This window comes from Octodon degus, unplaced genomic scaffold (assembly GCF_000260255.1).
Source record: "Octodon degus isolate 3935 unplaced genomic scaffold, OctDeg1.0 scaffold00002, whole genome shotgun sequence".
Classification (NCBI taxonomy): Eukaryota; Metazoa; Chordata; class Mammalia; order Rodentia; family Octodontidae; genus Octodon; species Octodon degus.
The window spans coordinates 34,686,647-34,703,367 of record NW_004524578.1 but is presented as its reverse complement, the minus strand read 5'-3'; the positions used below and the strand labels follow the sequence as shown (position 1 = coordinate 34,703,367).

Here is a 16,721-nt window from a genome sequence, read left to right as displayed (position 1 = left end):
ATTCAAAGTGGTTAGAATAGATATATAGTTACATTCTCTTAATGAATAGAGGGATTTGTTGTAATGGTGTTTGTAAATAGGATATTATGTCCGCATCTTGTACAGTAATTAACCACTATGCAATGTGTTAACTATTGAAACTGTCCTACTAATTTGGTTTGAAACTGTCTCATTGCTATTTGATTCTCAATAAAATTACGGCAAAAAATAAAAACAACATAAAAAAAATAAAGAAACCACTGTCACAAATAGACAGATCAAATAGAGAAAAATTAACAAAGAAATATCAGAACTGAACTAAACCTGTTAACAGATGGACTTTGTACTGACTGGAGTGTTCACCTCACAACACCAGAATACACATTCTTCTCACTTCAAACAGGACATTCTCCAAAATAGGCAACACACTAGCTCATAAACATGCTTAAATTAATCCAAAGAATTGAAATGATCTCATGTATACTATCAGACCATAATGTAATTAATTTGGAAATCAATGGGAAAAAACCCCACAAAAATTTCATAAACACGTGAAAATTAAATGACACCCTACTGAACAACCAATGAGTCACAGATAAAATTAAAGAATAAATTAAAGTTTCCACAATTAAATGATAATGCAGATACACCATACCAGAACTTATTTAACCTGATGAAAGCAGTCATACGAGGGAAATTAATATTGATGAATTCTCACTGCTGTAACACCACTCTGTTAAACAACCTAATGTTGAACCTGAAGCTTCTAGAAAAAGAAAATCGAAGTTCATACAAGGAAGAAAATTATAAAGATTAAAGTAGAATTTAATGCATTGGAGACTAAGAAAACAATATGGAGTCAATCAAAGAGTTGTATCTTTCAAAGACTGAATAAAATGGACAAACTCTTAGCCAACATTATCAAAAAGAAAGAAAGACAAAACTGAGATCCATGCTATTAATAATCCAAACAGTGAAATCACAGTGGATCCTGCCGAAACCCAGAAGATCATCTACACCTACATTGAGCACTTTTATTCTATAAGAGGGAAAACACAAAAGAAATGAACAGATTTTTAGAAACATATGAACTGGCAAAGCTCATTAAAAAAGATAAAAAAAAAAATCTAAAAAACCCATTATCAGCCAGTGAAATTGAAAATTTAATTAGAAACTTCTCAGCAAAGAAAAGCCCAGGTACTGACAGATTCATTGTTGCATTCTATAAGAAATTTAGAGAAGACCTAACACTACCACTTCTCAAACTGTTTAATGAAATTGAAAGGAAAGCAACACTTCTAAAGTTATTCCTGGATGTAAGTATTACCCTGATATCAAAACCATAGAAGCATCCAATCATAAAAAGAGAATTTACAGGCCAATCTCCCTAATGAACATCGATGTAAAAACATAGACTTAAAAACCCTCAGCAAGACACTAGCTAAAATAATGCAGCAAGTAATCAAGAAACACCATGACCAAGTAGGATTCATTCCAGGGATGTAGGAATGGTTCAACACACGCAAATCAAGAAATGTAACAGAATCAATGACAAAAACCACATTAATATCTCAGTAGTTGCATAAAAGCAGTTCACAAAGTTGAACACCCTTTCATGATTAAAAACTCTAGAGAAATTGGAATCAATAGTCTTTTATCTCAATCTGATAAAAGCCAACTATGACAAGCCAACAGTCAACATCATAGTAACGATAAAATTGAAAACTTCATTCTAAAAACAGGAACAAGAGGAGGATGTCCACTGTCACCACTCTTACTCCATATAGTTCTGGAAAATTAGCCAGAGCAATTAAAAAAATACAAAAGCAATAAGGATAGAAAGGAAGAAGTAAACTTATCATTATTTACAGATGACATGGTACTCTACAAAGAAGACCCCTAAAACTCCATGAAAAGAGCTCTAGATTTAATAACCAAATTCAGTGACAAAAGTAACACTTAAAAAGCAATAGCCTTCCTTTCTATACAAAGTCACTGAAAGAGAAAGTAGGGTAACAACACCTTTCACAATACCATCCCCCCAAAGTGAAATACTTAGATCAATCTAATAAAGAAACTTAAAGGTCTTTACATTGAAAAATGTAATACTCTGTAGTACTTTGATAAAGGACATCAAAGAGGTTGAGAAAATGGCAAGACATCCCTTGCTCTTGGGTAGGAAAACCAACATTGTGAAAATGGCCATACTTCTAAAATTGTTACACAGATTTAATGTAATCCCAAGCAAAATACCATTAGCATACCTCACAGAACTAAAGAAAACATGCCAATTCATTTGGAAGTAGAGGAGACCTTGTATAGCCAAAACAATTTTGGACAACAAAGGCAAAGCAAGAAGCTTCACAATCCCTGACTTGAAATTATACCACAGAAACACTGTGATAAAAACAGCATTGTACTGGCAAACATACACAAAACAAAACAAAAAACAGAAACAAATAGAAACACACACACACACACACACACACACACACACACACACGGATCTTTAAAACAGATTAGAAGATTTAGAAGCAACTCCAAACATATTCAACCACCTCATCTTTGACCAAGGGGCTAATTACATTCGTGGGAAGAAAGATAACATGTTTAATGAATGGTCCTGAGAAAACTGGCTTCCCACACTCTGAAGACTAAAAAGAGACCCATTTTTTTTTTTTTTTTTTTACCATGCACTAAACTTAAATCAAAATGGATCAAAGATCTAAATATTAAAACAGAAACAGTAAATCTGCTGGAAGAGTGAATAGGTAGAACTCTTGAAGGCATAAATGTAGGCAGACACTTCATGAACAAAACCCCGGTTGCATGGCAAATATTACAAAGAATCAATGACTGGAATTTCATCTTATTAAAAGTTTTTTAAATAGCAAAACCTTTTGTCAGTATATTGAAGAGAAAGTCCATAGAGTAGGGAAAATTTTTTCCAGTTGTTCCTCAGACAGAAGATTAATGTCCAGACTATGTAAAGAACTGAAAAATAAAAAATCATGCATTACCAAGTTAAAGACCCAATCCCAAATGGGCATCTGAGGTGAATACATACTCTCAAATGAAGGAGTACAAATAGCAAATAAATACATGAAAAAATATTCACCATCACTGGTCTTTTGAGAGCTGCACATTAAAACAATACTGAGATTTCACCTTACTCCAGAAAGAATAGCTTTTATTAAGAAATTAGCCAATAACAAATTTCTGCTGGGGTTATAGGGAAAAAAAGAACCCCTCTCTGCTGTTGGTGGAAGTAGTGCAATCACTGTGGAAATCAGTGTAGAGATTCCTCAAAATCTATAACTGGAGGTCCCATTCTGTTTCCCTTCTTGTATCGCCCTGAAAAAGTTAAAAGCATCATACCACAGTGATATATGCGCACCTACATTTATAGCAGCACAGTGTATAATAGCTAAATCTTGGCAACAGCCCCAGTGCCCATCAACTGATGAATGGGTAAAGATTTTCTTATACAATGGAGTACTACTCTGCCATAAAGAAGGATTAAACTTGAGACATTTCTAGCTAATGGATGCACCTTAAGACCATACTCTTAAGTGAATTTTACGTACCTTTGTAAATATCCCAGTGTTTTCTCTACTGTGACTTAGTGGTAGTATAGTAGATAAATGTATAGTAGGTATTGCAAAATAGGAAGAAATTATTCAAATAGGAATGGGAATGGGAGGAAGGGGAACTAGGGAGAAGGAAAGGAAGAAAGGCAAAGAGAAAAAGAAATTTGAAGTAAAGCTTTTGTAAATAAGAGCAAGAAGAGAAGTTCTGGGCAGGTCGGGGAATGAGGAAAGATGAATCAAGATATATGGTGTACAAGTACACATTTTTTATGATAAATGTGATCATTATGTATGTCTAAATTATACCAATAAACTAAGACAGTTGAGGTAGGTGGTTGCATTAAATAACATTTTTACAACTACTTTATTTTCAAATAATGTGAAGCCCATCATCTAGGACTCATAGCTAGGGAGAAGTTGGTATTTTGTGGTAACACTTCTAAGAACAGCCTTAGTCTCCTGTTATGTGTTAATGGATTTGTGACTCTGAGTTGAAGCCATTTGTTTACTGTTGTGAACATCGCAAGTTCCTTCAAAGTTAATTCTTCTCTGCCAGTGCTCTGTATTTCCCACACTTCTAGAGATTGAAAATTGAAAGTCAAAATGCTTCGACATTGTGTCTTCATAAATGCCTGCTTTCTTGTTTGCAGAGGATGATGCTTTTGCTCCATATCCAGGAGACAGGAAGATAAGCAGCTCTATTCTCTCTTCCTCCTTTATTTTATTTTGTTTTGTTTTTTAAAAATAATTTTATTGAGAAACAAATAGCAGTGGGACAGTTTCAAAACCGATTAGTAGGACAGTTTCAATAATTAATACATTGGGTATTGTTGTCTTTGTGGTGGTTATTCATTGTATAAGATGCAGACATGATATCCTGTCCACAAACACTGTTAGAACAAATCTTTCTATTCATTGAATTAAGAGAATGTAGCTGTATGTCTATCCTAACTATGTTGAATATCCAGATATAAAATGGTCCTTCATTTGTATCCCCTTTTTTGGTTTAGTTTTGTCAGAGAAGGGTATTTCATTGTTATTTAAATATTGTGGGTGCATAAATTCAGCAAAATATTCCAGTATAGTCTATTAGTCCATAATAGTAGTGGGTTTTCTGTAGGGCTGTCATCTTCCTCCTTTAGAAAAAAAAAATTAACCATTTATTTATTTGGTACAGGGTCTCACTATGCAGCTTGGACTCATTGTGATCCTCCTGTCTCAGCCTTCCCAGCGCTGGGATTACAGGAGCATTCTACCACACCTGGTTGTGGTGGCTAGAATGGCATGTGGTACTGGGGATCGAACCCTGGTCCTTGTGCTTGTCTAAGCAGGTGCTTAGTCTACTGAACTATCTCGCTGGCACTCATTTATGTTTCATTCATACCATATGGTGGTAACTGGGGTGGCAGTTGGCTCTGTCTCCCTCAAAACCCTGTCTTTTGATATTATCCTTCAAGTATTAAAAAACAGAACATGCAAATAAACAAAAATCCCCAAATGTTTGCCTTTCCTAACTCTCATCTCCCACATTTTGTCATGATTGAGAATGTTTTGAATGTGCAGTACATTGGTGAGGAAGCGGACAGCAGTGGGAGCAAAGAGAAAAGACAGAGAGCCTGAGTAACTCTCATGGAATTGAAGCCACAAGCATCAGAAAGCTTAAATCAACAGTGGGAGTAGAGAAAAATTAACTGGACGTAGTATAAGTGGAGACAGAATATTTGAGTCATATAATGACAAAGCAGAGTTGGGAGCAACAGACACTAAAGGGTAGTTGCTGGAGTTTTCCTTGGGTCATCAGAGCAGTTGTCCTATTACTAAAGCTACCGAATAAAGAAGACTTCTTTGTGAGGCATAGCTTGAATAGTTCTTCCAAGTGTTCCCTATAACCTCTTTGACCTTTAAACAAAGCTCTAAGTAAATAAATACTTTCTAAGTAAACCACTTTTTTCTGCTAATTGCTGCTTGGCAAATAGCTTTCATTTCTGGACTCTTGTGCTTCTCAGTATTTGGTAATGTCTGTTTCCTGTTCTTGTAATGAACATTCTTTTGCTTATACATGTATGGTTAAATTATTTTTGTAATGAGTAAAAGTTCAGATATTTGATTGTTGTCACTTGCTTTCAAGAAACCTAGTTTTTATCTTGTCTTTTTTTTACTTTTAAAAAATTACTTTAAAAAGAGTATATTTATATTTATATTTATATTTATATAATTGATAAGACATTAGAAATGGCATACATTTAGAAGATCAAGATGAGAAGGTATTCAAGCATGGTTTTTGTATTATATGTTTCTGTTCTTGATGTTGTTTTGCTTGGATCACAGATAACAGTGTACAGAGTTAGTCAAGGTGAAATTTCTGAACATTAGCTGCTGTTTTCAAAAAACTGATGGAGATTATTAGTACAGTCCTCTCAGCCATCCTGTATTATACTTGTATGTTTTTCCCCCTTCCTTTTTCACTATCTTGTCTCCTTTTTCTCATCTTCATTGTTTAATCTTTAAATTGAGTTTATTTCTGTTTTACTGTATCTAGTATACCTTTCAGGTTTTATTTCTTCTTTCAGTTTCTTACATTAAGGAGACAATACAATATTTATACATGTGGGGTCTAATTATTTCACTTATGAGTATTGCTTCTAGTTGCATCCACTTACCTGTAAAGGCTTCAAGGTTTTCTTTATAGCTGAGTAATATTTGTCTAATTTTGTATAACTGTATCTCAATCTGAGCAACAGACTTGACAATAAAAATAGATAATATAACAACCATAGTTAATTAGCTGTTCTTATTTTTAATGTATAATTGTATGTTATCCTGTTTTTGTTTTTGTTTCTTTTTACTCTTCAAAATAAAAGAAAATTTTAAAAATTCAGTAAAAATTTACCATGTAATATAAAATAATCTCTGGTGAACGTATACACATTGAATTTAGTTGTTGGTAAATACAAATTCTTACATAATTCTTAAAAAGTAAATTATACAGATTTAAATACCAAAACAATCAAAACATTAAAAAAATATGTAATTTGCTTTCTTGATTCATTTTGAGAACTTTCTAGCATTTAGGGATTAAATTATACTGTAAAATATGATAGTATCTCACTTATCCTTTTTGGTGAACTTTGGGGGCCTTAATGTAAAATTGTGTCACATACCTTTTTTTCCCCATAATCTTACTGAGAAATAAGTATCAATGAGACAGTTCAAAAAAATTCCAATGTGAGGCCAATTTTTGTCATATTTTACTTGTGTTTTATGTTTGTTTGTTTTTTTGCTTTTTCAATTTTTTCTTACTATGTTTCAGTCCCCAATTTTTTTCCAACCTAATTCTCTGTTATTAAACTCCCATTCATTAGTTCTAAATATCAGTTATTTTCCATTTCAAAATGCACATTTTTAATGATATGTAGTACTGGGTATAAGTTATATAAACCTTATCATTTAACTTTTAATTCATAGCTATTTTAAACTCCATGGCTCATAATTTAAGCAAGTAGGTCTCCCAATTTCTGTGAAACTAGGTAAAATATTTTGCTTTTTACTAACTTATAACTGAAATTTAGCATCTTATTTAATTATAAAAGTAGACAACACAACAGCAACACAAAAAGTAGGCAACAAAGACAGCTTTACCTGTTAATTTCAGATGACTTGGTATCACATGATCATTGTTGAAGATATATTGAAATATTAGATTTTTCACAGCCTCAAAGTAACACTTGTTTAATTAGACTGCTTCCAGGCCTATTCACCTAAAGAAATAGTACAGATTGGATAGGGGCAAAAAGTTGGTAAAACTCACTTGCTCTTAGAAGATGAATAGTTCAAAAGTTGGCACAGTTCTACTGAAGAACAGTTCTAAAGAAGAAGGCCAGTGTCATGGTGCATGTGTAGTCTGCTATGCCAGTGTTGCCAACAATATTGAAAAAGCATGGTACAGTGATAGACGGAGAAACCTCTCAGTGTATGGATGTAGGCTCACCATTACCTTCGCGTCCCATTCAGATTAATGTTTATTCAAGATAAAGCTATAAGCCTGTTTGAAAACTTGAAGAAAACATGGCTGAACAGGTTGCATCTTTTCCTGACAGCCGTGGATGGTTTAATAGATTCAGGCTAGAGCCAGCATTCACAAGGTAAAAGTACAGTAATACCTCAGTCATAAACACTTCTGTTTGCAAACAGTTTGGTTTGCAACCAAAAGCATTCAGCAAAATTTTACTTCTTTTCTCAAACTATACATTGGATCATGAACATAACCATGACCATTTTACTCACATGAACACAGTTCAGCCGTATTCACCCAAATCATAAAACAAATTAAGTTCATAAACTGAGGTACCAGTGTGAGTGATAAGGCTGTGACTGCAGTTATAACAACTGCCTCCAAATTTCCAGAAACACTTAGAGAAATTATTGATAAAGGTGCTTATTTTCCCCAACAAGCTTTTATTTTGTGAGACAACTGTACTGGAAAAGGGTGCCAGAACTAAGTGCCATCTGTAAAGAGGATAATCTGACACCAGGCTTCAAAGCAGCAAAGGACAGACTTACTCTGCTGTTTGGTAGCAGTGCCTTCAGAGATATAAAACCAAAGTCTCTCTTAGCTTGCCTTTCAGAGAACCCAAGAGTCCTCAAAAGCATAGCATTGGGATCTCTATAGACTACTGTGTAGAAGAGCAACTCCAAACCCTGGGTATTATGAAGGCCATTTCTCTGGACTGGATTTTCCCCTACTTTATCCCAGAAATACAAAAATGTTGTTTGGAGAAAGGTATCCCATTCAACATTCATGGCTTCCTTACAGTGCACCAGGTCACCCCTAATTCATGGATGATTTTTGTTTCAATGTCAAAGTAGTACATCTGTCATCACATGCTGTGGATGCTATCACATGCTTATCTAAAATATGGACCAAGGAGTTACTGTGACTTTCAAGAAATACTATTTACCTCATACTTTTTGTCAGTCAGTGAAGACAATTGATGAAGCAAGAATAACCTTTTAATAATTTTGAAATGACTATAACATCTACAAGGCCACAAAAAAAGCCAAATTTGTTTGGCATGAGGTTTTGGCTGTCATCATAAATGGAGTCCACAGTTAGTTCAGTAAGTTCATAGATTTTAGAAGATGGTTAAGGAGTCTGAAGAGGTCTTCAGCAACTTAATGGCCTTAGCAAAAAGCTGGAACTAGATCTACGGGAGGATGACTTCACTAAATTCCTTCTGTGCAGCACGAGGACCTTCTTAATGAAGACCCGATGGAATTACAGGCCCAATGCAAAGATCAAGAGAAAGATGTAACTGAAGAACCATAGATATTCACAACCCAGGAAATGGCAAAGGGATTTGCTTTATACTTGAAGAGGCACTGTTAAGTTTTTGATGCTCTGGACTCCAGTGTACAATACACAAAGGTTGCAGGATCCCTTCAGAATACCATCTAGTGCTACAGAGTTATCTATGATGAGGGAAAAAAGAGCCATTCCTCAGGCGTACTTCATCATTTTTATTCCAGATTTCAGAATTGAATCCATCAAAAAACCTGTGTCATGGACATCAGGTGTAGACCAAATTCTCTCTTGCTCACTATCTCCTATTGCTAACGATCCTTCACCTTTCCCTTGCTCTCTATCTCCTACTGCTAATGTACCATCTTCCATTTAGTTTCCCTTCTCCAAATAGTAACTCTTTTTATCAGGTCACTCCATGAAGTCCTTTGTGTGCCACTTCTAGTACTATACTGTGCCACTGTTTTATGGTAACTCTCAAAGTAAAAATAGTTTATTTACAGTATTTGTGTATTTGGTTTTTTATGCTTTATTTTATATATTTGTGTCAAAGGTGTCCAAGACTCAGTTTTTCACACTTACAAATGAATCCAAATTATGAACGCTCTCTTGGAATAGAATTCATTCATAAGGTGGGGACTTAGTGTAAATAGTGTGCTTAGTGTCTCACTAGACTGTTTTCTTTTTCTTTTGTACAGCCATCAAATCAAGTCATTACAGTACAGTAACACTGGAGACATGATTCTTGTTGTATCTGGAAGCTCACAGGCCAAGGTGATTGACAGAGATGGTTTTGAAGTAATGGAATGTATAAAGGGAGACCAGTACATTGTGGACATGGCTAACACCAAGGTAAGATTTAAAAGAACATTTTAATAAATTCAATTTTGAAAAAAAATTCAATTTTGGTGTATGTTTATTAGCAACTTGAGTTATGTAATGATTCTTTGTAAAAGTGCATATCTAAAACAATAAAGAATTATTCTTACAATGATATGAATGGATCAGAAAGTTCTTTGGCCTCATATAGTTTCAGGTACGGCAGTGGAATTTATAGCAAATAGGTTACTAGGTCCAAAAGTGGCCCACTCAAATGGTTACAGTGAGAGCATATCCTGTGACATCTCTTGCTCTTTACCTCTTCCCTACCCTCAGCCTGCCCTTCTGTGTTTGAATTCTCTCACTTTTGCTCTTGTTCTCAGTCTTGATTTCATCTTCTCTTTCCACTTGTTTAGTTTTAGGCTTCTCAGAGTGTGATGTTGTAATGGAGTTTGACTTCTAGATGTGTGGCTGGGTTCCATGAAGAACAAACATGTAAACTGTTGATTTCCTAATGTGTTGCTTCAGTTCTTACACAGCATGGTAGGGCTGGCCCCAGTTTAGGGGAATGAGAGGCAGATTATACCATGGATGAATGGGTGACAGGTCCAACTATAGATTGCGTGGGGTGGGAGATAATGATAACGCCAGGTTCAAAAACACAGTCTACACAGCTGCTATGTTTTATAACTTAGGACAAGAATGAAAGAGAGTCTTAGCATTTTTGCATAACAATTTTTAATAAAACAATATTTTAAAATTAATATATGAAATATCAGTTAACTATAGCCATACTAGTACTGTACAATTTAGGTCGTAGAGAAATAGTTATTTATTCTTGCTAATATATCTGTGGGTTGGCTGTTCTTGGCTGAGCTTGGCTGTAGACTGCAGGTAGCATGTATAGGTCTGTTCCATGCGTCTTTGTTCTTTCTTAGACCGATAGATTACTTGAAGGCATGATTTGCCCATAGTGGTGGCAGAAAGTCAAGGAAACTCCAACTATGGAAGTACATTTTTAAGTCTTTGCTTATATCACATTCACTAATATTGCATCAGCTAAATCAAACCCCCTGGTCATGGCCAACATTAGTAGAGTAGAGAAATATATCTTGATCTTTGGTGAAGGGAATAGCATTGTCATGGGCGAAGCCTGTAGATATAGGGAAGGGTGATGGATTGGGAATGATAATGCAGTTGACACACATATTTTAAAGTGTAAGTAGATATGGTTGATGCAGAATTTTGAGTCTGTATTATTGTATTTTTTTCCTTGCCTATCATCCATCTTTTTATAGATTAATTCTCATGTTTTGTGCCTAAATCAAAATCTTGTATGAAACAACCCAGATGGCCACCAATTGAAGAATGGATAAAGAAGATGTGGTATTTTTACATGATGGAGTATTATTCAGTTGTAAAACATCATAGAGTCTTTTGTTGGATGCAACTAGAGAACATACTCCTAAGTGAAATAAATCAGACTCACATGTCTAAACGTCATATTGTGTCCTTAGTGTGAGAACCTGAAAGGGGAAATGGAGTCTGAGGGGAATAATAGATACTGTGAAAAGGGAATGAACTCATTCAAAAGGAAAGAGTTACTGAGTTGAGGAGAAGGAAGGAGTGGGGTAAAGAGATATATCTATTTATGTAAACAGGATGGTTTGGACAACTGTACTGTGCATTTCTGCTGGTCTACGGAAAGGAGCAGACAATTCTTAATTTGTTTAGTCTCCTTTTTTAAATTGTTTGTACTTTTTCTCTTCTTAATTTCTTGCACATTTCTTTCTTTTTTCTTCCAATTTTCCATGCATATACCTGGTAATATGAACAACTAATTGGAAGACAATACTGTGCATTACAGCAAATACTGTGAAATTCATATTACTTTGTTAAGTGAAATTCTGTATCACTTGTGATTTTTTGTTTTAATGCTATTCTGTATTCTCCTTAAAAAATAAAAAAGATAAAAAATCTTATATGAGATTTGTCTAGGAAAATCCCATCCTCATTATATTTGCATGTTCCATATTTATAAACTTAATATTTTTATAAATAACCTCCAAATCAATACTCAGGACACTTTCAAGGTCATTTATATACATGTGTTTGAACTGAATAGCCAAATATTTGAATTCATCATCCCGTTTGACCTCTCATACTATAATGCATTTTAAATTGCTATTGCATGCTGTATTTTTAATTTCTTGCTTTTTTGTTGGTGATTTTGTTGTTTAAAATGGCCCCTAGTCCTAGTGCTAAATTGGTGTAGTGCTGCATAGTATTCCTAAGGGTAAAAAATTTGTGATATTTCTTACAGAGAAAATACATATGTTAGGTAATCTTCATTTAGACTTAAGCTATGTCTTGTGGTGCCAGTTCAGCATTAATGAATCAACTATATATTATATAATGCATCCTTAAACACAAACAGACATAAAGTTATGTGTTGATTGAAAATGTGACCAGAGGCTTAAAGGAACCTAACCATACATTTGCTAATTGACTACCTATGGAATTTTATAGGCCATAGCTACTATAAATAAGGAGAATCTATTTTCGGGGCTCTACCTGAACTACTAGATTAAATTGGTATAATAGGTTGCATACTGCTCCAGGTTAAATTGTATTTGAGTAGCTCTTAACTCCATGAGTCACAATCTTTTGTGACTCACACACACAAAAAAAGTGACAGATTATTTATTGAGTGCATAACATGTGTAGGATGATTGAAACATTATTCAAACATAATTAAACATAAATATATATGCTTAAATTACAGTGCCAGCTTGAGAATTACAAAACAATATTCCACTAGAATTTATTTTTGTCTCTTTAAAATCATTGCCTTATATATTCTACCAAAGATGTTTTGAGAAAATAAATCATATGGGGCTTCAGATCACTCTCCCTATTTTAAACTAAGATGCTCCTGTTTTTATTTTTATTTTTTAAAGCTCTTCAAAATCTCAAACTTTGTTTAAACAGCTGATTTTTGGAAATGAAAGCTTTATTAATTTTATTTTTATAAGTATTTCTTTGCAATACATAATGATAATATTCCTTGAGAGTTGGCACATGTGTATAACACCCAAATTCTTTTTGTAGTCATTCTCCCTTCCCCTCACACACCTCTTTCTATCTCTTGTTCCCCTTCCCTTTGTGAAAGGTCTCTCTCACTTTTTCCTATTATCTGTCTTTTATCTTGCTCTGTATGTTTTGGGTTTCTAGGTAATATTTAAGTTTGTGTCCTTGATTTATTTATTTTAACATTAAATCCACTTTCCTCCAAGTGACTCAAGTTTATCTTTGTATGGCAGAGTAGTACTCCATTGTGTATAAATACTGGTTGTTTTTTGACATATATATAGTCCACTTCTAAGATTTAGCTATTATAAATTTCACTGCTATAAACATGGGCATGCATGTATCACTGTAATTGATATGAAAGCTTTAAAATCTCGTTTCTTTTAAAATTTTTTTTCATGATAAACAGTTCTATGAGAGTATAAAGAAAGGAAAGGTATGCTTTTGCCAGGATCTAACTTTTTTTTTTTTTTTTTTTGAGACGTGGTGTCTCTGTGCAGTTCAGGTTGGCCTTAGACTCACTGTGTACCCAAGACTGGCTTCAAATTTGAGGCAGTTCTCCTGCCTCAGCCTCCTGGCTGCTGGGATTATAAATGTGTGCATTCCACCCAGCCTCTATGCTCTTCTTATTTTAGTTGCCCAGGGATTCTGATAAAAAGACCTATAGAGTTACACTGAAAAAAACTCAAAGAATAGGGTACTAAAAGAAGTGATTTAACATAATCTTAATCTAGAGCTGGGAATGCAGCTCAGTGGTGAGAGTGCTTGTCTAGTTGTAGCAGTTGACAAAGCAGAAGATAAAGATTAGCTTTGGGTAGGAGGAGGGATAATCTTGTCTTGCAAACAGAAAGGATAGGGATGGGCTCCTGTGCTCATTTCCTTACAGGTAGTGGCCTTAGATTGGAGATGGAAAGTATCATCAGCTCTTGGCAGTCATCTCCTGATTTTCTGTTGGAAGAATTTGGAATGGGGTTCTCAGTGGGTTTGCACAAATTTAGAGCACTGTTGATGGTTCTGAGGGGAAAATTATTAGAATTGTATGAGCACAAAACACTATGCACAATGTAAATTTATAGAGATAATTATTCTGAATACTCATATGCTAGTTTTGAGTTTTATTCAGGACCCTCTATAAGTGGGTCCAACACAAGGACACTCAAGATTATGTTGAGAAAGTAGTTGAAGTTTAGGATATTGAAAATAAAAAAATTAAGGACTTGGAAGATAGGTGGTTATGTAGCCAATAAATAGACTATCTGGAGTCTATCATGATGGTGAACCTTTTTGAGCTTTCAGTAATACAGAAGCCCACTGTAGCATGCATGTCCTGGACTTGCCTAGATCATGTCTGATAATAAGATTCTTCTTAATTCATTAAATGTTGAGAGTTCATGATTTCAAAAAGGGAACCATTTGTAGTGACAGCAGAATTATTAATAGTTAGAATTGCTGAAATATGGCATTGACTAGGTCAAAGAAGAGTGAAGTTTCTTTTTCTTTCTTTCTTTTTTTTTTTTTTTTTTTGTATTTAGTACAGGGCCTACAGGGTCTTACTATGTTGATTGGACTCATAGTGATCCTTCTGTTTACAGCCTCCAAAGAGCTGGGATTACAGGTGCGCACTACCAGTTTCAGTGAGACCCAGGGGCAGGGCTGGCTCAGCAGGCCCAGGGATCAAACCCCCAGACCCTGTGTCTGCCTAAACAGGTGCTTTAATCTACTGGTCTATCTGGCCAGCCCTGAAGTTTCTTCTTTGATGTGTTAAATGACATTAAAATTTCCCAAATTCTCAAAAATTAGAACTTGGACTTTATATTTCTTGGTTCACGGAAAGAAATGACTTAAGATGTGATAGATTAAAAGAGGAGTTGGCAAACTGTAATGTACAGGCCAAGTAAAGCTTCTACTCCTCCACTCTTCTCCTTTTTGGGGGTTGCTGGAGATTGAACCCCAGGGCCTTACACCTGTTAGGTAAGTGCTCTACTAGTGTGCTATATGCCCAGCTTCCCCCCTGTTTTTGTAATCAGAAATTTTAGTGGAACACAGCCTTGTCCATTAATTTACTATTGTTTGTGGTTCCTTTTGCACTTCGGTGGTAGACTTGAGTATTTGCAGCAAAGATCAGGTGACTCCAAAAGACTAAACACTGTCTGACCCTTTATAGAACTAGTACACCAATTCCTAAATTAAATAAACTCTCTAGCAAAATGTACTCCCATCAGATGTTTGTGACAATTATAAGAGGTTTGGTGATCCTTGAAAGCTTGCGAGTGGGCTCTGGCCAAGAGTAACTTTGGGATCTGAGTTCCCAGTAAAGTCCCTCCTGCATTTCATTTCTTCATAGGAATAGGCTGTTAGCTCTCCATATCAAAAGCATTGGTACTTTCATAATGTGGGCCATTCTGTGACCACAAGTGACATTCTAGAAGGGTAGTTTTACAGCTGCTACCACTGGGACAAAAACTTGGGACTTTTAGTATAGTTTAGTGTATGTCTGTGTCTGCCTGCCTCCCTGCCTGCCTATCTTGTCTTTCTGTCTCTTGTCTCTGTCTCTGTCTTTCTGTCTCTCTGTCTCTGTCTGTCTGTCTGTCTGTCTGTCTGTCTCTGTCTCTATATCTGTCTATCTCTCTGTCTCTCTCTCTGTCTCTCTCTCTGTCTCTCTCTCTCTCTCTCTCTCTCTCTCTCTCTCTCTCTCTCTCTCTTTCTCTTTCTGTAGACTTAAATAAAGGAAAACTTTTTTTCTCTTGCCAGGACAGTCTATATTTAGATAAAAGGGGAGAGAAAAAGTAGTTTATTTGTAGGAAAAGTGTTTTAGTCACTTACTGGTCTTTAATAGGTGTCACTTTAAATTTTTTTCCACTACTGTTGGTCATGTTACTGAATCTGTTTAGCTCTATTTAAGAATCCTTACTTGAACTTCATTTTGTTATGACTAATTTTGGTCACTGTTTTAACATAGGGCACTTAACATTCCCTTCGCCTTTGTCATGTTCTGTCTTTACAAACAAGAAACAACATTCAGTCTTTCAGATAGGTATATGTATGTATTTTTTCAATTTAGCCTCTTGTTTGTGTGTTTTCTTATTTTGAATGTTCAACAGGTAAGTGTTTCTTTATCTGAACATCTTCTATAATAGGGGTCATTTAGTGCATTACATTTTAAAAATTCTAACATGCTGTTTCAACTCTAATCAAATACCAGTAAAAGATTTGCTCTCTATGGCCTACCTTCTGGTCAGCATGGACTGGGTCAGATGTTGGGTTGCTGTTTGAACAAAGAATAGGAAGAGGTCAACGATGAAACAGTGTAGCTATAGTTCATGGAGTTCCCCTGTCTGAGAGTGAAGGGAAGGAACTGGTACACTAGGAGCTACCTGGGAAGTAAGCAGACTGCCTCAGTGAAGAGGTGAGCAGTGATGTCAGCAGAGCTGGAGCTGAAGTTGGTGGAGGAGGAGAATGAGAGGGGGAAGTAGGGCGTCAGACTGGGGAAACAAGGACAGGGTCAGACCTAAGTTTTCAGAGGATCTTGGATTATTGGAGTGTTCCTTGTATTGCAAATCATAAGGTATTTTCCTAGTACAGAATTAGATACTTAATGGGGCAGTATTAGATCAGATACTGTTAGCTGTCACTCACTAAAAATTCTTTTTTTAAAAGGGTAATAAATGAAAACAAGAGACAAGAAAAAAATTTCATAGGACTGTCCTGCAATACTGTATATAGTTAGATTTCTAAATTTCTGCTTAAAAATATGTAATTGTTTATTCCTGTTTTAAAGAATTTTTTTTTCAAAATTTTATTGATAAACAGATAGCAATGAGACAGTTTCAAATCAAATCAGAAGTACAATTTCAACAAATAATACACTGCATATATTCTTCTTAGTGGTTAATTGCTGTACAAGATGCGGACTTGAGATCCTACTTACAAACACCATTAGAACA

At 35.1% G+C, this 16,721-nt stretch overlaps 1 protein-coding gene across 1 annotated transcript in view; it reads left to right on the top strand.

Annotated features, from left to right (window-relative positions):
* Window positions 1-16,721, top strand: part of Wdr70 (WD repeat domain 70) — a 304,681-nt gene that overhangs the window by 83,437 nt on the left and 204,523 nt on the right. Inside the window, exon 7 of the mRNA XM_004623536.2 lies at window positions 9,567-9,720. Coding sequence (XP_004623593.1) covers window positions 9,567-9,720 — 154 coding nt within the window. The remainder of the gene's footprint in view (window positions 1-9,566; window positions 9,721-16,721) is intronic.